The 22,439-nt window shown below is 37.8% G+C and overlaps 1 protein-coding gene across 2 annotated transcripts in view; it reads right to left on the bottom strand.

Moving 5' to 3' along the window:
• Positions 1–2,608: 2,608 nt before the first annotated feature.
• The window catches only part of SNCA (synuclein alpha), a 101,690-nt gene continuing 81,859 nt past the window's right edge, over positions 2,609–22,439 (bottom strand). Inside the window, exons 5-6 of one of the 2 annotated variants that reach the window (XM_079775485.1) lie at positions 5,337–5,420; positions 2,609–3,157 (exon numbers count right to left, since the gene is read on the bottom strand). In XM_079775485.1, the coding sequence (XP_079631611.1) occupies positions 3,125–3,157; positions 5,337–5,420 (117 nt within the window). In that variant the 3' untranslated portion in view covers positions 2,609–3,124. The remainder of the gene's footprint in view (positions 3,158–5,336; positions 5,421–22,439) is intronic. The other variant, XM_079775484.1, reaches the window with a different exon arrangement.

The raw sequence follows: 22,439 nt of genomic DNA, 5'->3' as shown, positions 1-22,439 counted from the left end.
TGTTGTTTTCCTAATTAGTAACACTCATTATGTATGTAAATGAAATAAGAGACTTCTCCAGTTTGAGAAGACACAGGCAGCATAACACTGATAGTAGTCTCTTTCCAATTAGGCAAGAAAAGGACTTTTCTATGTAGAACATTCTTACTTCTAGTCATTGTATGCATTCCTCCTTCCTTAACAGTGCCTAATCTACATCTAATTACTCACAATTACATATAATCTGCTTAGAACTTTTAGAATATTCTTTCATGAAATTATACTTTCTACTAGTGACTTTTTATTCTCTCCTCCCATTCCCTTCCCTTTGTTTTATTTTTTTATAAAAAATATATTGATTTTTTACAGAGAGGAAAGGAGAGGGATAGAGAGTTAGAAACATGGATGAGAGAGAAACATCAATCAGCTGCCTCTTGCACACTCCCTACTGGGGATGTGCCTGAAACCAAGGTACGTGCCCTTGACTGAAATCGAACCTGGGATCCTTGAGTCTGCAGGCTGACACTCTATCCACTGAGCCAAACCGGTTAGGGCCCACTCCCTTCCCTTTGGCAACCATCAGCTTGTTCTTTATATCTATGGGTCTGTTTCTGCTTTGTTTCTTCATTAATTTTGTGAGGTTTTTGGGTTTTTTTTAGATTGCACATATAAGTGAGAACATGTTATTTATATTTCTCCATTGACTTTTTTTTCATTTAGATGAACCTAGAGCAGGGGTGGAGGGGTGAGCCATACAAAATTATCAACTTAAAAATTAGCCTGCTATATTTGGTCAAACATTTAATTAACTCACCCCTAATGCCTGGGCAGGGCCAGATCAAATGATTTTGAGGGCCATACATTCCCCATCTCTGACCTACAGGGTATTATGCTATGTTGTCACAAATGATAATTTTCATTTGTCTGAATAATATTTCATTGTTTTATATACCACATCTTTATCCATTTGCCTATCCATGGACACTTTGTAGGTTGCTTCCATATCTTGGCTATTACTAGTAATTCTGCAATGAACATGGGATGCATATATATTTTTGAGTTAGTGGTTTTATTTTCTTCAGATAAGTACCCAAAAGTGTGATTACTGGGTCATATGGCAGATCTATTTTTAATTTTTTGAGCAATCTTCATACTGTTTTCCATAGTGGCTGAACTAATTTACAATCTTACCAATATTTATAAGGGTTCCTTTTTCTCCACATTCTCATCAGCCTTGTTGTTGATTTATTCATTCTGTCTGATCAGTATGAGGTGATACCTCATTGCGGTTTTGATTTGCATTTTTCTGATGATTAGTGATGTTGAGCATCTTTTAATATATGTTGGTCATTTGTATGTCCTCTTGGGAGAAAAGTCTCTTCAGGTCTTCTGCCCATTTTGTAATTGGAGTGCTTTTTTTTCGTATTAAGTTGTATGAGATCTTTATATATTTTGCATATTAACTTTTATCTGATGTATCACTTGAAAATATCTTCTCCCAGTCAGTTGTCTTTTCATTTTGTTGATGGTTTCCTTTGATGTGCAAAATCTTTTTAGTTTGAGGTAGTCCCATTTGTTTTTTTCTTCTGTTTCCCTTGTTCAAGGATATATATCCAAGAAGATATTGCTAAGAGCAATGTCAATTTCCTGCCTCTGTTTTCTTCTAGGAGTTTTATGGTTTCTGGTCTGACATTTAAGTTTTCAATCCCTTTTGAGTTTATTTTTGTGTATGGTATAAGAAAGTGGTCCAGTTTTATTTATTTTTTGCATGTACCTGTCTAGTTTTGCCAACACCACTCATTGAAGAAACTGCCTTTACCCCACCGGATATCCTTGCCTCCTTTGTCATAGATTAATTTAACATATAAGCAAGGATTTATCTCTGGGCTCTATTCTATTGCATTGATCTAACTACCTTTAAAAGTGACCATGCCATTTTTCTCCTGAAAAATTAAAATGAACAACCAAATAAGTTAATTTAAATATGTTTTTCACTGTCAAGTTTACTATCAGTACGCATGAGGAGTTAATGGATCTTTCCTACATAGAAAAACCTTTCCTAAAGAAGTATTCTGGAATTAATAAATTTAGTAGAATTAAAAGCAGTCTATGATATTTTTATAAATCTGAAGAATAAACATTTCATAAGGGAGTTCCCAGAAATCTTTATTTTTTTTTAAGAAAGAAAATTCTGAGCTAAACATTTCGTAAGGGAGGTCCCAGAGATCTTTATTTTTTTTTAAGAAAGAAAATTCTGAGCTAAACAAAATTGGGTTGCTTCCCTCAGAGCCTTTAATGTGTCTTGTGAATATCTAAAGGCGGTGCAGTAAAAGTGCAATTTTACACTCATCCTTTCATGGAACCACTTTTTCAGTCTAGCCTCTGAAGTCACCAGTGCAACATACTTTGGGCAGCGATGCTTCAGGCAATTTCCAGAGTAGAGGGTTAGTGCTCCATCTCATCTGTTTAACTCCTCGAAAATTTCTCCTCTTTCAAACAGCTCTCAACAACTCTATATTTAAGTTAATTGTGCCAGTTTATAAGCATGATTTTATTAGAGTGAGATGGGATAAAAAGGTTTTTGTAATGAGATAACATTTTATTTTAATTTTCACCATTTATGTACAAACACAAATAAAACACACCACAAAACAGTAAAATTTCATAGTTAATATGTATAGGTGCATAGTTTCATGCTCACATATTTTTAAGTATTACATATATTAACAAGTTTCACAATACATCATTATTCTTAGACAGAATCATTAAAAGACACCTAAAAATCTTAAAATATATGATAGTAAGTCACAACTTCTCAACAAGAGCAACAACAAAAAAATAGTGAAGATTTAGGAATAAGTGGTAGTCACTTAGGTGTTTTTAATTTGTTTTAACATTTTATATTTGAAGCCACAATGTTCACACAGCACACAGGGACCTGCGACCATATATTCACGTCAGTGAGAAGGAAGCACCGAAATGCTGAGTGGGGGGCAGGTACAGAAACTTCAATCACTGCTGATGGAAGAATCCAAAATACGCTGTAAAAACTTTGGGAAAATGACTGGACGTGTTGGAACTGAGCACTTGTACAGGGTGGAACATCTGTCAGCAGATCTCGAGAAACTGGGAGCAAAGGTATTTCTTAGGCTTCCGGTTCGTAGTCTTGATAAGCTCCCTAATATTAGGAGAATCAGAAAGACAACATGCAGAGTTAGTGTAAGTGATCAGTAATCAGGGACTTAGGGTGAATGAGATAGGATATGACTTGCCACTTTAAATAAAAGTCATACTCATAACAGTTCTGAACTATTCTGCTATATACAATATTGTTGATAGTTTTGTCTTCGTGTCAAATATAAAAGTGAATCATGCTGGTGGTCAGGGTAGCTGAGCTCTACTTGTACCTATGCCACTGAATGATCACGTGATCTCGTCCTGCAGGACAAATTGGTTGCTCTGTTTGGCTCTCAGTTTTCCAAACTGTAAAAATCAGATCAAGTGTCCTATAATGCTTTTTTCAATGCTAAGACGCCCTAATTCTTAGAAGGAAACTAAGATGTTTAAAGGCAAGTTATGTTTTCTCTCCTTTTACTCTCCCATTTGAAATTTCATCTTCATTCATGGCTTTGATTATTACTTCTGTTCCCCCAACCCAGCCCAGCCATATAGTATATGGATACATCCACAATAAAAATATTAATGGCCTTAACTAGCATGATCAGATTAGTCCTTCTAAAGAACAATTTGATATCAGGATTCTGCTCAAAACCAAACAAATATACCTTTAATATATCAAGCTGCTTTCTGAATAAATACAAATTTAAATCAAAAGGTTGTTCTAGTACGCTACAATTTGTCTTTGGCCCATTGCTGAAGGTGTTACCTGTCACTATTCTCTCTCTGCTCCCTGAGCTTGACTCATGTTTAATTACTCATTGTTCCTTGGACACATCTTTATGCATTCTCAGTTATGCGTGCCTTCACTTCTGATACCCCCTGTGTTAGAATGTCCTTTCTTCATTTTGGCCTATCATATCTCCCACCCAGACCAACATCACTTCTTCTATAAAACTTCTCCCAACTGATCTAAACAGACCTGTTAAACTGTTATACCTGGTTCATAGAGGACAGTCAATCATGTTTGTTAAAAGAATCATGACAAATAAATGAAAGAATGAATTTGTTTTTAGTAAACCTATAGGAGTGCATACTTCTGGGTCCTGGTACTATCTATTACTCTTATTTGTATTTTCTGTAGTGTTCAGCATTGTGCCATGCATAAAAAGTCCCCACAATATTGGTGAAATCTAGTTAGGGAAAGAAGCAATTGAATCTCAATTTCTATAAATGGGATTACTATCAATATGCCTTTTAATGATGCCATAAAGAATAATGTATATTTCTAACTACAATTCCCTTGAACTCAATGTTTAGTAAAACAATAACACACCTGGTTTCAGAATCAGGGTAATACTGTCCTCATAGAATTAGTTGGAGCATGCTCCCTCTTCCATTTTATGGAAGAGGATTTAATTAGTATTAATTGTAATTAATTGGTGCTACTATAATTATTCTTTAAATGTTCAGCAGAATTCACCAGTGAAGGCATCTGGTCCTGGGATTTTCTTTGTGGGCAGGTTTTTAACAATAATTCAGCCTCTTTACCTTGTTACACATCTTTTCAGATTTTCTGTGTTCTTTTGAGTTTCATTCATCTACAAGTATTTTTTCTTAATTTCCCTTGTGATGCACTTTCTATTAAAGAAACTTTTATTTTCAAATTAAAATAAAATTACTCAAGTTAAATAAACTGCTATACTAAATTATACCAGTCGTTGCAAATTATTCATTCACCATCTTTCTACTATATTATTTTTTGGTAAACTCTTTTACAGTACTATGCCAACACCCCACTGGGAATGTATGACAAACAATAATTGCTTTCTTTTGGCATTTAGTTGATTTCTCTAGCTTTCCATTTTGAATTTTTATTTTAGAATGTAAGGTTTCTAATAAAATAATTCTCTAATGCAAGTTGGCACACTTTTTCTGTAAAGGGCCAGCTAGTAGATATTTTAGGGTGTGGGCCACATATGGTTTCTGTTGCTGCTGCTACTTTTATTTTTTAACTACCCTTCACAAATGTGAAAACCATTTTTAGCTTGCGAGTTGTCCTCATAAAACATATCCTGGATTTGGCTGACTTGTTCATCTAGACTCGAGAGTAAGTTGTTCTCATCAAGGAGAAACGTAAGGGAAATCTGAGAGTGACAGATTTTGGTAGCGCTTATTATAAAGACCTAACTGAAACTCCTAAATGATACTTTTGGAGTTTTATGTATATAAACTTTTACCTCAGAAGGCATTTCATACGTCTCATTGTCCGGCTCCCCAGGCATATCTTCCAGAATTCCTTCCTGTGGCACTCCTTCTTCACTCTGATATGTAAATGGAAGCACAAACAGAATATGATGAGATACCATTTTTTAGTTTTTAAATTCACAAACATTTTGAAAACATCCTATATACAATACTGGCAGGGATGTCCCCAAAATGGCACTACTTAATATTACTGCTGGCATCTTAATCTATTCTATGCTGTTGGAAACACTGTGGCAACATGTGTTACTTACCCTAAACATAAACAAATTTTTTGCCTAAGTAATTCACTGTCCAGGAAATAGCCCCAAAATATTTTTCACAGGATCAGTGACAACAGTAAAACATTGTTAATCTAAATGTTCAATGGATGAAGAAGAGCTAAGAAAATTATCATTCAAATACTCAATAGATAACTATGAAGACATATATTAATGTGACATGAGAATGTAACAAAATAAAAATGTACTTATGATAAAATGTTTGACAGGATATCAAGTATTATATACATTGTGGACACAATTGTGTAGAATTCAGATACAAAGGTAAAACAATTGAAATAAAAGAGTATTTTTTAAAAATAAGTTTTAAGTTATAACCACTATGTAAAAGCATACATATTTTGTAATTTATTTTTAAATTATGGTGAATAATATTTTTCTGAAATTTCACGATTTAAACTATATACATTTGGAGGGGGAAAAATCAAATACATAGACAATTTTCCAGGTCTCTCCCTTAGAAATAGGATACTACAAAACTCAACCTGAAATGGTTATGGTTTTATCAGTGTTCTTCATTTAACACCATTTTTTTTTGCTTTGCATTTATTCCAGCAAAAGTAGTTATAAAAAGATAAAGTTCATTGCAAATTACAAAGCAGAGAAGCAATGTGAGCCTAAATGGACTTACTCGAAGAGATCAAGTAGCTTCTCAACCAGCGTAGCGTATGTTTAAAAATATGCCTGATGTAAATACTATCTCCTCATGTCTTCCTGGTGGAAGTGACAGGAAGAAGGGTAAGATAATGGCTGTCACTGACCATGAGAAAAGGTCAAACTAAAGCTAATACCTATGTTAACTGGGCAGAGAAGTTTAGAGGTTATCTTCCCCTGTCACCTTTTTTTATTAAAAACCAACAAAAACTAGATGATACTTTGTATAACAAAATTACTTTTGTTCAATTGCATGACTAGAGGTCCCCCTCTCACAATTTGGGACCACTGGCTCCTAACCTCTCACCTGCCTGCCTGATTGCCCCTAACTGCCCCCCCTGCTGGCCTGGTCACACCCAACTGCGCCCCCTGCCAGCGTAGTTGCCCCCAACTGCCCCCCCGCCAGCCTGATTGCCCCTCACTGCCCCCCTCTGTGAGCCTGGTTGCCCTTACTGCCCGCCCTTGCCGGCCTGGTCGCCCCACGCAGCCTGCTGCTCAGTCGTTTGGTCGCTCCTTACTGCCCTCCTCCCCTGCCGGCCTGGTCACCCCCATCGGCCCCCCTACAGGCCTGGTTGCCCCATGCCCCATGCAGCTCAGTTGTTTGGTCGCCCCTCACTAACCCCCCTGCCAGCCTGGTCATCCCACACAGCCTGTTCGGTCGTCCGTTTGGTTGTTTCGGATGCGATGGTCGCTTAGCCTTTTATAAGATATATTTAATGTAACTCACAATGGAGATAAAATTGCTTCCCAAACCACCTTTTTATCCAACACCTACAATTGTTTGTGGTCCTTGTTAAAGATGCATCCTAGGGTCCAGTGAATGTGTGATATGTTCCTTGGAAATCACTACCCAGTATTACCATATGCTTGTAAACCCTGTGGCATCATTTGGTACAGAATATAGCAATGTACTTGCTGTCAGTATGAATAGATCAGAATCAAATTTTTTGAAGTCTCCCATTTTGAAGTTTGTAAAAGACTACTGGCAAATGGTCAGGGTTTTCTAGGACACAATCCATGGTGATATTGATAATAACAGGGCTCCACTCACTACAGGGCATCTACACCTTAAACATTCACAGCAGTAGAAGCACTCTTCCCCACTGCTTTCTCACTGCGAGATATTTTGCGTGGAGCCATTATTTAGCTGCATTGTGGGACAATGATAATCAACCCCTAATAACTCAACAGTTCACACAATGGGGATGGAGGAGAGAGATAGTAACGCTAAAAATAAATTAAGAAACTACCTAAAGAACTCTAATTTAGGAGGGAAAAAAGGCTCCACTATCATCTTAAGTAATCCAGCATTTCTGACAGGAAATCAAGCCCAGAACTCCTATTCAAGTGAATATAACACAGACTTTTATAGAATGTGCAAAACCCCCTTTAAAATGGAGATTATATGATGGGTGTAGCTAGTGTATGTCACTAAGAGCAGTACCCTTTATTTTATTGAAAAACTAAAAAATGAAGTAGGTGGGTTTGAGAATCTTATTTAAAAGTAAGCTTAAGATATATTCAAATTTTGGGGGTTGGGGGGGCAAAAAGCATCTGATTCAAAATCAGATTAATTTCAATTTTTCTTAAAACAGCTAAGTAATTTTATAAAGAAAATAAATAAAATTTTTCAAAAACCAAGGACAAGTACTTAATCGTTCAAACCAAAACAACATAGGTAGTTTAGAAATGTCATCATACTTTGAGTCTTAATGTTATTATAGATAAAAATGCTAATGTAACAATCACATTTACTGTGTAAAAGATTTAAGGAGTTTTCCAATGCACTCTAGTAATTAAATGCTATGACATGAGAAACAATGAAAATTGGCACATTCTGATATAACCAACACCCAAAGAATAATAATCATGCTAATGAGGCATTGCATAAACCCCCATCTCTTTTCCCAGTTATGTATGGTTTAATTACAATTTATTTTTTATTATTGAGTGAAATACAGTTATGGTTCAGATCTATGGCAGAAATAAAGTGATGAATGGAATTGGTCTACTCACTGCTCTATACCTTTAGGAATGCATCAAATATGGCAGAACCAGCATTAATGTGTAGGGGCCTTGTGGGTGGAGTCCATTGAAGGACATTGGATTAATCTGTTTCTTTGGAGGCAATTATGTAGACAAGGGGCAAAGAATTGCAACATCTACTTGTGTAGTGAGATAGAGGTAAAAGTAGAAGGGCAAGGCATCAGTAGGAATTAAAGAGTGATAGTAGTGGTACAGTCATAGAAACAAGTCTAAAATTATGGTATTTTGAGTGTTTTTGCACTGCTATTTAAATGTAGCAATATTTAAGATTCTATTAACTTTCAAGAAGATAAAACATTTCAAGTTTTGATAATGTAGTGTCCTATTGTGTTTTAGAAGTCCTATTTATAATTTTCTACCAACATTTACTACTCCCTTGTATAAGATATGCTCATGAGGGAAAACACACACACACACACACATACACGCACACACACACTACACTAGACTACTGATTATCTCTGGGCTACCTCCTGAAACTACCTTGAATCTCCTAATTAAAATGAAATGTTAACTATAGCATATGATTTCCATCATAAATTGCATATGTCACAACAAGCAAAACCTAGCAACAAGGCTGAATAAAGATATAGTTCCTGGTCATCCGCTAGGCTTTCTGATTGGTAAATTGACCTCCTCCCCTCATTAGCTGTATAATATGTCTGTTCAGATTGTGTCTCAGCCAGTTTACAAATGACTACGTCATCAACAATCTGAATCACTTGAGAAGAGTCAAATTGAACACCATACGTCATATAGTGACTATACACAGTTCATGCATACAACGAAACATTCTCAGAGTAACAATGCAAATCTATTTTAATTAAATGCTTTTAGAGAAACCAGTCTTACATAGCTATTCATACTCTACTAAGGATAATCTATTACCATTTTAGTTATTTTTTTGTCTTTTGTCTCTATTTCTAATTCTTTGGTCTTGGCAATTGAGGGGGATTGAGGGAGGGAGGGAGGGAGGGAGAGAGAGAGAGAGAGAGAGAGAGAGAGAGAGAGAGAGAGAGAGAGAGAGAGAGAGAACTGCTGTTCATCAGTGGTTAGAGCATTGGCCCACATACCAAAGTGCCTTGGGCCTGATTCCTGGTCAAGGGCATGTACTTGGGTTGCAGTACCTTGGTTCCAGGTTTGACCCACAGCTCCAGTTGCGATGTGTGCAGGAGGCAACCCATGGATGTGTCTCTCTCACATCAATGTTTCTCTCTCTCTTTTTCCCCCTCCTCCCCTCCTCCCTCTCTAAAAAAATCAATGGAAAAAATATCCTGGGGTGAGGATTAACAACAACAAAAAGTAAAAAAGAGAGAGAGGGAAAGAGAGAGAAGAAGGGGGCAGAGAGAAAGATAAAATGAAAACTAGTTTGTTTTTGAAAAGTTTGAGAATGGAGGAGAGAGTAAAGCTAATACATTTATTCTATTTGGGGGTTATTTTTGTAGGCTATTTATCAGTATTATTTATGAACACAGTTTTAAATACATTCAACCAGAAATTACAAAATAATTGGTCTATAAGTCAGGAGTCAGTGTGAAATCATTTTTTTAGAAGACATTTTCATTATAAAGAAAAGAGGTGGTATTCTATCTTAAATCTTCAAAACCAGCAGCTCAGTGGCTGCAATATTTGTGATAGTGCCATGCAATTAGATGACTCATCTAATGAGAGTTCACAGCACAGGAACATTGCCAACTATTCCCCCCTCACTTGGATATAGACCTACTTGCAAATGCTAATACACAGTGGGAATTCTGGAAAGAAACTATTTTCAGTTTCACGTCTAAAGATTAATGCCCCTCCTCCATCAATAAAAATACCATATATGTTCACTATTATATATGCTTGTTATTTTAAGTTTGTATAGATAGGATTTTTTAAAAAAATCTTTATTGTTGAAAGTACACTGAGTGGCCAGATTATTATGATCTCTGAACGCATAATAATCTGGCCACTCAGTGTATATCCTATACAATAAAAGGCTAACATGCAAATTGTCCCCTCGACCAGGAGTTCGACCAGCAGGCAGGCCGGCCAACCGCCCATGTCCCCTCCCCCTGGCCAGGCTGGCCTGACCCACCCATGCACGAATTCATGTACCAGGCCTCTAATACATACACACACACACACACACACACACACACACACACACACACACACACTGAGTGGCCAGATTATTATGCGTTCAGAGATCATAATAGTCTGGCCACTCAGTGTATTATATAAGTCCCCCTCTCTCTCCAATTGACCTCTTCCATGCCACCCCAGTCCCCCCATCCCATTGTATTCTTGGATATCAGCCCCTCGGATAGTGATTGACTAAGACATCAAAGTGAAAGGGGATCAACCTGAGAAAGATCTACTCTTGTAGAGTTCGGAAGCAGACAGTCATTTCATCTTTGCAAATGCACTAATACATGGAGGCAAGTCTTAAAACTAGAATCAGTGGGGAATGTAGGGAATGCTAAAAGGCTCCTGGAAGGAGGAAATCTGCTGTCAAGATATTAGTGAGTCAGGGTCCAGGCATTTGCTTTCAAAAATAGTTGGGAAATTGGTCTTAATATCTATCTGGAGGAAAATACTTCAGGCAAAACCAAGTACTCAAAGGGTGAATAGGACTCATAGGGCTGTGAAGCAGAAAATGAAGACAATAGATTCAAGAGCAGTGGCTATAAAACCCAAGTGAAAAAATCTTAAAGAGCAAGATAAAGATGTCTTCCTCATCTCAGAATAAAGACTAGGAAAGGCCATGAGAAAGCAGAGCAGGAGCCCCGTACAGTGAGAGGCATGTGATAACCTGAGGTTGCAAGAGTCTTCTTAGTACTAGGAAGAGATGCCAATCAAGTGTGAAGGGCTTTCAAGATCTGGATCTCAGTCCTTCAAGTTGGAATTTCTTTGCTTAGCATCCATGGCAGACAGGAGGCGAGAAAGGAACGATGCCCCACAGACCACAGTAGTCAATCTGAATAGTTGTTGCAATTATTCTACCCTATAAATTCGTTCATCTTTAAGCTTTGTCACAAAGTCGTGGTTATTACTTCCTTTGGATGACTTAGAAAAAGTTCCTGGGAAAATCCCTATCCATGTCTCAACAGATCGGAGATAAAAGTGAATCTATTTACAAGATTATCAAGAAAGATAATGGGCTGGGTGTTTCCTTGGAAGGTCATTCAAATGAAATATTATTAAAATGTTTAATGTTTCATCTTTTTCTGACATTAAATAACAATAATAGCTAGGGTTTATTTAGTGCTTACTCTGTACTGGGTACTATCCCAAGAGTTTCACATGCATTACTGATCTTAAAGAAAAAGAACTCTTAACGTTTGCAATAGCTTGGATGGACCTAGAGAGCATTATGCTAAGCCAGTGGTCAGCAAACTGTGGCTCGAGAGCCACATGCGGCTCTTTGGCCCCTTGAGTTTTTAGCAAAGGCCAGCTTAGGAGTATCCTAATTAAGTTAATAACAATGTACCTACCTATATAGTTTAAGTTAAAAAAATTTGGCTCTCAAAAGAAATTTCAATCGTTGTACTGTTGATATTTGGCTCTGTTGACTAATGAGTTTGCTGACCACTGTGCTAAGCGAAATAAGCCAGTCAGAGAAAGATAAATATCACATGATCTCACTCATATGTGGAATCTAATGAACAACATAAACTGATGAACAAAAATAGACCCAGAGACATAGAAACATTGAACAAACTGTCAAACCTCAGAGGGAAGGCAGGGGAGAGTGGAGGGGGAAAAGAGATCAACCAATGAATTCATATGTATATATGCATAACCCATAGACATAGACAAGAGGGTGGTGAAGTCTTGAGGGTCAGGGGTGGGTGGGAGAGGGCATATGTAATACTTTCAACAATAAAGATTTATTTTAAAAAATCCCTATCTGAAGAAGTTACTTCTATTATCTCTATTTTATCAATGAATGAACAGAGGTAACCAGCCTGGCAAAAAGCCAGCACTCTTAGCTATTGTGCAATTATTATTGGTCAAGCTTCTGAAAAAAAATCTTACTAAAAACAGTAAGTTGAGCTACACAAGGTAAAATTAAGTTTTAAAAAATTAACCTCAAAACACAATGTGAAATATTTTATGATTAAATATCTAGCTATCTCTACCATGTAGCAATTTGTCATTTGTATCAGAAAAAATAAGAGGCTAAAAGATATATACATATATGTACATACATATATGCACACACATACATGAGTGATATATTTATAAGGACAAAAACTGGAGATAATATATATTTTTTATCACATGGCTATTAAATCTGTAAATGTTAAACTGATTAACTTTTTGTTACAGGGAAAAATAGCTTATTATGAATTCAATGCATAGCATTGTTCTGGTTTAGACCTTTTCATTAGAGTGTGTTTAAACAGAATTGAGATGATGAAATTGTCAGAAATAAATTGTTCATTCCCCCGCCTCTAAATATGTGGCATGGGAACTACAGTTTTTAGAATGGTTTAAAATAAAATTGCTTGGGTTTCTTCATTCCTTTGGTTGAACCAATAAAGTTTTTGCCTGTGTCACTGGCCTTATCTTCATGCTGGAAATGCTCTTCTCCCCCAAGCTCCTGCACCAAGTTCATTTGGATTGCCACAATAAAACATAATGGTCCATTAAGTCCACGGGGCAGGTGTTATCCTTAGTCATGTTTGTTTATATACCTTGTCTTATTCCACAGAAGGGGGATAAAAGATTATATCCTCATCACAACAAATGAACACCCTTTGCTTTGTCTAAATTTTGTTTCTTTAATTAAGCAGTGAGTGTCCATGTTCATTTAATTACTTTTAAATCACACATTATTTCTGGATTACATTATTAAACTTTCAGTAAATCAAAATGGAGCGCTCTATTTAATTTTTTTCAACCATTCTTTCTTCTTTGATTCATTTATATCTTCCTTTGGTTTTGAGTGGGAACTCCTGATCTCTGTATCAGAGGGACAAAAACAAAGAACACTCAGACTATTCTCTATGTAAGATCTGCAACTGTCTCTATGGTTACAAAAGAAATTGGGATTCATGCATGTGGAAAACTATATATTGAGGATCATTCCTGATTCTGTCACTGGTGAGAAACTAAAACTGTGGTTACACAATCACTCTAAATATTTTGATCATAGTCCCTACCCAGTTTTATAGACTATTTGTTGTTTGGAAGTCCAGGAGAAAATATGCTTTTAAGAGCATGGGATTTGGTGGCCAATTGACCTAATAGAAGATAGTTTCTGTGAGATTTTGAGCAATTTAGATATCTGAATTAGAAAACAGTAATAATAAACCTTCCTTATATTAAATGAGATGATATACATAAAATAGCATATAATGACCAGCATACAGTTATAATAAAACCAAATATGTACTGAGCATGCACTAGGTGCTAGGCTGTCTTAGCATTTTACTTTAGTTATTTAAGTATCCAAAAAAATGTATATCATGTATAGTACCCATTGTTATATTTTCATCTTATTGTTAATTTTATTTTTATAAAGCTTTTCTTGGAAAAGACTGGAACCAAAGGCATTTTAAGAATAGAAGCATTTACCTTATGTCATTGACTAGCTACTTTTGACTCTCCAATGAGCCTTAGTAGTTTGCTTTTTTCAATCTGGTACTTAGGTCCTCCTCTTTGTTCCCTTTCGCTCGGCTGTCTAGAAAGCCAGCTGAAAGCTTTTAGTACTAAATGATAGATGGACCTTGCTAAATCCTGAGTACATCCTAGTGACATAGATAAGAAGCAAATGCTGCAGAGCCATCAGTGCAAATGCTACAAATACAGTGTCTGTTTTAAATTGAAGACTTATAAGCAGAAGTGGTGTTATATTTAGACCACAGCACAGTACTTGAGGCTGAATGTACTTTCCTTGGTATTTAGAATGCTGGTAAAGAAGCATTCTATCCTTGAAGTAACTAAATTCTTATAATTGAAGCAAAACAAGATATATATTAAAATCCATGACCTCTCTTTTGTATACTCTTGGGGTCAGCCTGAAAAATGGGTCAGTACTGAGCTCATGAAACTCTAGGCTGCTATATCAATCAGTTATAGTCTTTCCATGGGAAACACAACATTGAGGAAAATATAGAGGACTAAGATCTTAGAAATAAATATAAACAGTGTCACATTAGTATATATGACAATATATCACAATAACTGGTATCAACTTGGCTTGCTACCAAAAATGTGTAATACATTTATGTTTAAGGGGCTATAAGATTTTTGGAGGTGACAATAAATTTAACATTGTTTTATACTAAGAATTGACCTAATAATGATTATTTTTCTGATATTATATATTAACTAGTGACCCGGTGCACAAAATTCGTGCACGAGGGGTGTGTGTCCCTCAGCCTGGCCTGCACCCTCTCCAATCTGGGACCCCTCGGGGGATGTCCGACTGCCTGTGGGATCAGGCCTAAACTGGCAGTCGGACATCCCTCTCACAATCCAGGACTGCTGGCTCCTAACTGCTCACCTGCCTGCCTGCCTTATTGCCCCTAACTGCCCCCCCTGCTGGCCTGGTCACCCCCAACTGACCCCCTGCCAGCATAGTCACCCCCAACTGCCCCTCCCTGCCAGTCTGGTCACCCCTAACTCCCCCCACCCCCCGCTGGCCTGTTCGCCCCCAACTTCCCCCCTGCTGGCCTGGTTGCTCCATGCAGCCTGCTGTTCGGTCGTTTGGTTGCCCCTCACAGCCTCCCCTGCCGGCCTGGTCACCCCACACAGCCTGCTGTTCAGTCATTTGGTTGTCCCTCACTAACCCCCCTGCTGGCCTGGTCGCCCCACACAGCCCTCTGTTCAGTCATTTGGTCATCCCTCACTAACCCCCCTGCTGGCCTGGTCATCCTACGCAGCCTGTTCTGTCGTCCGTTCGGTTGTTTCGGTTGTGACAGTGGCTTAGGCTTTTATATATATAAATAATCTATTATACCAGGAATTGTAGAGTATACTATGTTGTACAAGGCATGGTCCCTTCACCTCAAGCAACTTCAAATATAGATACATATTAAATAAGAGATACATTAAAGCTGGTATAACACAAGGGAGTAAATGTAATACAGGGCATAAGGAAGGAAAAGTAAAATGTTCAGAATGGGGTGGGATAACTTCTGGTTTGAGAAAATATCATTAGAACTGGGTCTGAATGTTTTCATGATGACTGGAAACTTCAGAGAGAGGACACATTATGGACAAAAACACAGTGGCCAAATGTGATTTTATCTGGCTGGAGAATAGGGTGTGGAGATAGAGAAGTGCCCTTCGAAGTGAAGTTTGAACATTTAAGAATTGTTCTGTGTTATCACATGAAAAAGGTATATGGTACACATTTTGTTGTAGGAAGAATGTTCTGGCAATGATGTGAAGACAGTTTAGAAGGAAAGAAAGCAGAGATGAATGGGTCATGTAGGCAATCAATCCCATACAGAAGTGATGAGGTGACTAGAGGAAGGGAGTGTAAATGGAGCAAAGGGATTGATGTTGTAAGATATTGTAGAAGATGAATGGACAGAATATAGCAACTATTGTTTAAGAACTATGATAAGTCATAGATTTTCTACTTCTTGCAAACTAGAAAGTTAGCATGCCAGTTTCATGGATGCAGGACAAAGACACAAGAGTCTTGGGGCAGAGACAAATGACTTTATTACTTACTAGATGCCCGATGCATGAAATTCATGCAAGAGTAGGTATTCCTTCCCCCAGCTGCTGACACCAGCTTCCCTCTGGCACCCTGGACCTGGGCTTTCCTCCGGCCACCAGCAGGCACCTGGGACCCAGGCTTCCCTCGCAGCCCCGGCTTCATCCGGAAGGACATCTGGTCTAATTAGCATATTATGCTTTTATTATTATAGACTAGAGGCCCGGTGCACAAAATTTGTGCATGGGGAGGGGTCCCCGCAGCCCAGCCTGCACCCTCTCCAATCTGGGATCCCTTGGGGTATGTCTGACTGCCGGTTTAGGCCCGATCCTGGTGATCGGGCCTAAACTGGCAGTTGGACATCCCTCTCACAATCCAGGACCACTGGCTCCTAACTGCTCACCTGCCTGCCTGATCGCCCCTAACTGCCCCCGCTGCTGGCCTGGTCACTCCCAACTGCCCTCCCTGCCAGCCTAGTCAACCCCAACTACCCCCCACTGGCCTGGTCACCCCTAACTGCCCCCCCACTGACCTGGTCGCCCCTTACTGCCCCCCCCACAGCCTGATGCTTGGTTGTTTGGTCGCCCCTCACTAACCCCCTGCTGGCCTGTTCACCCCACGCAGCCTGCTCTCGGTTGTTTGGTTGCCCCTCACTAACCCCCCTGCTGGCCTGGTTGCTCCATGCAGCCTGCTGCTCAGTCGTTTGGTCGTCCCTCACTAACTCCCCTGCTGGCCTGGTCGCCCAACACAGCCTGTTTGGTCATCCGTTCAGTTGTGATGGTCGCTTAGGCTTTTATATATATAGATAATAACAGCAGTAGCTAGAGTATCCTCATTTTTCCTGAGCTGATTCCCTAAGCCCCAATTCCCATAGGGAAGTTCAGGTGAGACCTATACATCCAATGAGTTGTTGTATAAAAGAGGAATCCAGGGCTTAGGAAACCTGAATGTTTTGTAGTAGGTAGCAACCATATCTTCCCTTTGCTCCAGAAACATTATCTCTAACCCAGGCTATAAGCACACTTGTCCTTTACTTTAAAGGAAGAAACTATTTCTGTCTTGCAAGGCTGTTCACTATACAAAAATCCTTGAAATACAGTTTCAAACAAAAGGTAGTAAGTGCCTTGCTTGTAAATGTGCAGAAACGTGAGAGCCCTGGTCTCTCATCTCTGCTTAAACATGGGTAGATAATACAGGACAAGTGTTAAAAACAATTAGATTTTTAGTTTGACTGACTAGGAAGATGGGGGCTATTAGTATTAGCAACAGAGAAAAATAAGACAAAATAGATTTTAGGGGCAAAGTCACTTTTATGTTGTCTGAGGTACCCCCATGAATATATGTTGAAAATATGAGATGAGAATTGAGACTTCAGAATTATAGATATGTTTTGAATATTTACTGCATTAGAGATATTTTAGGAAGTCATCAGAGTTTGCAAAACTAAGAGAAAATGAGGTAAATGAAGGAAAACAATGTGATATCACATAAACAACCCTTTCAGTTAGGACACAAGAGGGAAAAGCAAAGGCAAAGTAAGCCATAGAAGATAAAAAAAGAATTAGGAATCCACAATCTTTCAGAAGAAAAAGGCCTTTACTAGCGATTGGTATACTACCGGCAATTTCAAACACTGAAAAAAGAACATCAGGAAGGGAGTCACACAGTTCGCTTTTAGTACTAAGCATTTTGTGTATGGGGGATACATATGTGTTTAATAAATGTTTACGTTTGTTGAAGAGTCCAGAAAAAGATGGAGGGAGACATCAGATTTCAGGGGAGAAACGAATAAAAGCAAGACTATTGAAGGCTGTGAGGGTGACAACATTTTGAGAAGTTGTGAGTAGAGAAAGCTGTTGTTGGGACCATTAATTTTGAGGGTGGCAATTTGTGAGGAGTAGGCTTTTTGTTTTGGAGTTGTTTGTTTGTTTTGCTTTCTTTTTACAGAAATGGAGAGACTTGTTAATGATATCAGTACACGCAGAGTTTCATGATACAAGGCAGAGAAGGGTGGGCTAATAGAGAAAGGTCTCAATTGAGGGGGTAAGGGATGGAATCCAGAACGCAGGTGATGTTTCCTTAAGGAGAGGTGGGGAGTGTCAACATGCACATACATCTGGAGACAAGGGAACAGAAAGGAGTCTGCAGCAGTCGCTAATTTCTAAGTAACATAGGTGATGCGATTATAAAGATGAAGGTTTTAGGAGTGGGAAAGGCAGGGGAGGAAATATTTATTTATTGGATAATCTTGTAGGTAGCTAATCATCCCATTATATTGATAAGAAACATGAATGTCAGAGATTGCATTTTTGCCTAAAGTAAAAAAAAAAATGATTAATAGTCAAACTGGGTTCAAAATAATATCAGTGAATGCTAAAGATAAGTTTTTAATTGCTCCAGTACGGTTGTGGTCTTAAGGGAAGTGAAAAAGTTTTATAATGGACACTCTGAAAAATAAGATAAAATATCAATTAGAAAAAATAAAACCATTACCGAGAAGCAATGAGTGCCAAGTGAAATGTGGGTACCATCGATTTATTTTTTTTGGCAGACAAAGGATTTAGACTACGTTTTGGTTCTTTCACATGGGGTGAGTTCATTGTGAACTGTTTTATAGCAACAATGTAATATGTTCAATAGATAAAGATTTAAAAAACCCAACACCACCTCTGCCTCAGAGAGCTCTACTGTCAGTTTTTTCTCTAGGGTGACTCTCCAGGCCTCATAGCTAGTTCATAAACAAGTAATTTTAGGTGGCCTATCTGTGTTACATTAAAAGCTAAATCCAAAGCATACTTATGTAGAAAACTGCCTTCTATTCAATCAAATTCCTAAGTCAGAGGAACATAAAATGAAGATAAGCAAAACAGTAAAAATTTGTATAGAAGGAGGGTGCAAAATAAACTTATTTAGTCAAAATAATTAAATTGATTTATATAAAATTGTTTTTAATATTAAAGACCAATTTTTAATTTTTTTCCTCATTTAAAAATGCATCATGCACAGTCTCCTTTATCCATGTCAATTTTATGTCAAAGTGACTTTTTTCTTGTTTCCAAGTACTTAGAATTTTAAGTCTGGGAACTATTCAGTCTTCTCTAGCCCTAACTTTTCCACTGCTGGCATTCTGTTTTCAGAGCTGTGGCTTTCCTATCCTGTTTTTCACATCTCAAACCATAATCTGGTGTGGGGGTACCCATGCACCCCATCGCTATGGAAACCAAGACGTAGGCCGCACAAAGATGGTTTTATTAGAAAGTCCATTAGAGCAGAACTAGTGCACACAATTTATTTTCCTAGCAGACTCAGCAAATTTAACCTGGGGAATGATGTCTGACTGTTGAATTTTCCTAGGCATATGGAATATCTGAAAACCACTGAATGGTCCAAAGCCAGGTGGTAGAATCGTGTTGCTGTGCTCATGGGCTATGTCCAGAAAATAACAGGTTGGAGTTTCTCTATGACTGTTATTACAGCATAGCAATTCTTGCCCAGATTTGATGATCCAATCATTTTAAACATATGTATCACCATTAACATGGCATGATTGTAAAGTACAAAGTAACTATGGCTTCTTAAGAAATGAAAAAGAAGGATCTGTGTAAGCAGCTAAAAGTGGTTCCTGCCCATCCTTCCCCTGCTCCCTGGGGTAGGAGACTTAGGCATGTCAATGGAATTCAGAATCTTTGGAGCAAGTGTGAAAACCACAATGATCAACTAAATAACTGTTTCCATCAAAAGAAAAATATAAACATGTTAATTCAAGAAAAGGGCAGCATGCTATAATAGAGTATCACTAGCTATGAAACTTGAAGCTACTTTCAATATACTGATAAATTATTATAATTTCTTAAGATTACCTACATTTCTCTGCATACCTTCAAAACACATATTCCCACCAGTTACCCACAGGTGTTGTAAAACAAGTATTCGGGGAGTACCTAAATGCAAAAGCTTAGACTTTTAGTTTTATTTTCTTCACGTCCTCGCACAACATGTACTGAATGAGTTAATAAATGAATAAATGAGTTTGACATGGGCTAGTTTTGATCATATTCAGAACAGAAATCATTTCCATAAATGACTTACAGAGAAACCTGCATATCCATTCACCCCAAATCTCTCTCTCACTGATGTCCCAATTTTACTATTAGATAGTCAGCCTTGGGTGTTAAGCTCTGCTCTCTCCCCTGGTTCTCTCTTAAATGTCACAGCTATTTCTGGAGGTAAGACAACTGTTGTGGTACGTGTGAACACACACTACCATGGGCCACAAGCCACCGAGAGAAAAGGCTGCCAAAATAGGGAAGTAACTCAGAAAAAAAGGATAGGTTGTTGAAAATATTGAAAATATAGCATCTATGCATTTGTCTATTTATGATCTTATTTATATGTCAGTCATTTAAAAAAATATATGGTGTTTAGAAAAATATAGTGTTGCCTCCAGCTATAGTTAACACTGTGGCCATTAATACAAAGCAGTGTCCTTGCTTGTATCACAAAAGACAATTTAGAGCTCAATCTCTAAGGACTAAGGATGGCTTATATATTCTATCTTGAGGGACTCCAAGGAAATAGAGTTCATCGTTTTCAGAAAACACTGTCATTTTTCAAGTAAGAGAGAGAGCTGATGGAAGATTTTTAAAAATTTAGAAAGATCTTGAGGGCAAGCAGGCTTTTAACAAAAACAAAGATTTTTTATGCAGTTTTATACAGTTTCTGACTAAATTTATAAAGTCCAGAAACTTACCTGAAGACTTAAGCTTATTTTTTTATTTCAATGGAAAAAAACTGAATATTATTTGTACTATCAATTATGAAATTAAGCAAATGGGAAGTTTTGCTAATAGGCAGTTTTAATATTCATGAATATGATGGCTCAGCGTTTTCTCCAGTATTTCCCACGGCAAGACCACTAGTTAATGATCATTTTTACAAATGGAACATATCCTTGTCTGATACTATTTTTTCTTTGCCAAGAATTAATACTTCTTATTTTAAATAGGTTTTATTTTTCCACTTTATATTTCTATATTTCTACCCACAAATTTCTTGATTTTTTCCCCCATTCAGTCCTCTTATTCTCATTATGGGATTTCTAAAAGCCTGGGCAAATATATTGAAATCTTCCAACTGTGACTCAGTAATGTTTTCATTTCTACAAATCTGTCTGGCATTAGGCTGACTTTGTGAAGCATACACATCAACATGAAAGAAGAGGTTTAAATTAATTTGCCCAAATCAAAATGAGAGGTCAAATTCTGCAGAGTGTTTTGTTTTTTGAAAATCTTCCTGCTGTAATTATCTGAAGTCCTTGGCTAGATAATTATTAAAGGACTCTTGCAATTGTTCCTTTTTTCTACATAGATCACCACATTAATTAAGAGAGAATCACTGGAGATGGGTTGCTGCTCTGCATCTTAAAGTAGTTTTAGTTCTTCATTGTCAAAAGAGAAAATAGTACATGAAGAATAAGGTTGGCCCAGCCGGCATGGCTCAGTGGTTGAGTGTCAAACTATGAACCAGGAGATCATAGTTCATTTCCCGGTCAGGGCACATGTCCAGGTTGCAGCTAGATCCCCAGTAGGGGATGTGCAATAGGCAGCTGATCAATGATTCTCTCTGCTCATTGATGTCTCTCTTTCTCCCTTTCCCTTACTCTCTGAAATCAATATATCCTATATAATAAAAGCCTAATATGCATATCGACCAAAAGGTGGAACGACCAGTAGAATGACTGGTTGCTATGATGCACACTGACCACCAGGGGGCAGATGCTCAATTCAGGAGCTGCCCCCAGCCTGCAGGCCCCAGGCCAGCCAAGGTGGGTGCCAGCAGGGGCCTCCCAATTGCCCCGCTGGTCTCCCTACAGAGCGGCCCTGATCGCCGGCCAGGTCTAGGGACCCTACCCTTGCACGAATTTTGTGCACCGAGTCTCTAGTATATATATATATATATATATATATATATATATATATATATATATATATGTATATAATAAGGTTGCTTCTTAGCCAAATTTTCTGATATACAGATATTCTCAAATAGGTCTCTGAAATATGCCTAGAACTTATTTCTGTACATTTTTTAAAAGGAGGCCATTAAGGATTTTGTACATAGTTCATAACCTGTAAGATACTTACCTGATTTCAATTGAGCTAGTAAAGAAATATGGAATCAAGTGTTTGCAATGAAGATGCTAAAGTTATATTTACACTATATCACACTCAAAGGTGTGAAAGCAGGGAGACAAGAAGCAAACAGTAACTGATTAGCCTGAGAGCAGTATACATCTACCTACAGGTGCCTCATCATTGATGTTGGGAGAACCAGGCTCCTGGTTACAGGAATGCCAAACAACATATATACACTCCTAGACTCTGGAAGGTGTCTTGTTACATCGTGCTGTGTTAAAATAAGCAAACGCAAGAAAA

The sequence above is a fragment of the Cnephaeus nilssonii genome, assembly GCF_951640355.1.
Source record: "Cnephaeus nilssonii genome assembly, chromosome: 1".
Lineage (NCBI taxonomy): Eukaryota > Metazoa > Chordata > Mammalia > Chiroptera > Vespertilionidae > Cnephaeus > Cnephaeus nilssonii.
The sequence above is the reverse complement of the archived record's forward strand: the minus strand, read 5'-3'. Positions and strand labels throughout refer to the sequence as shown.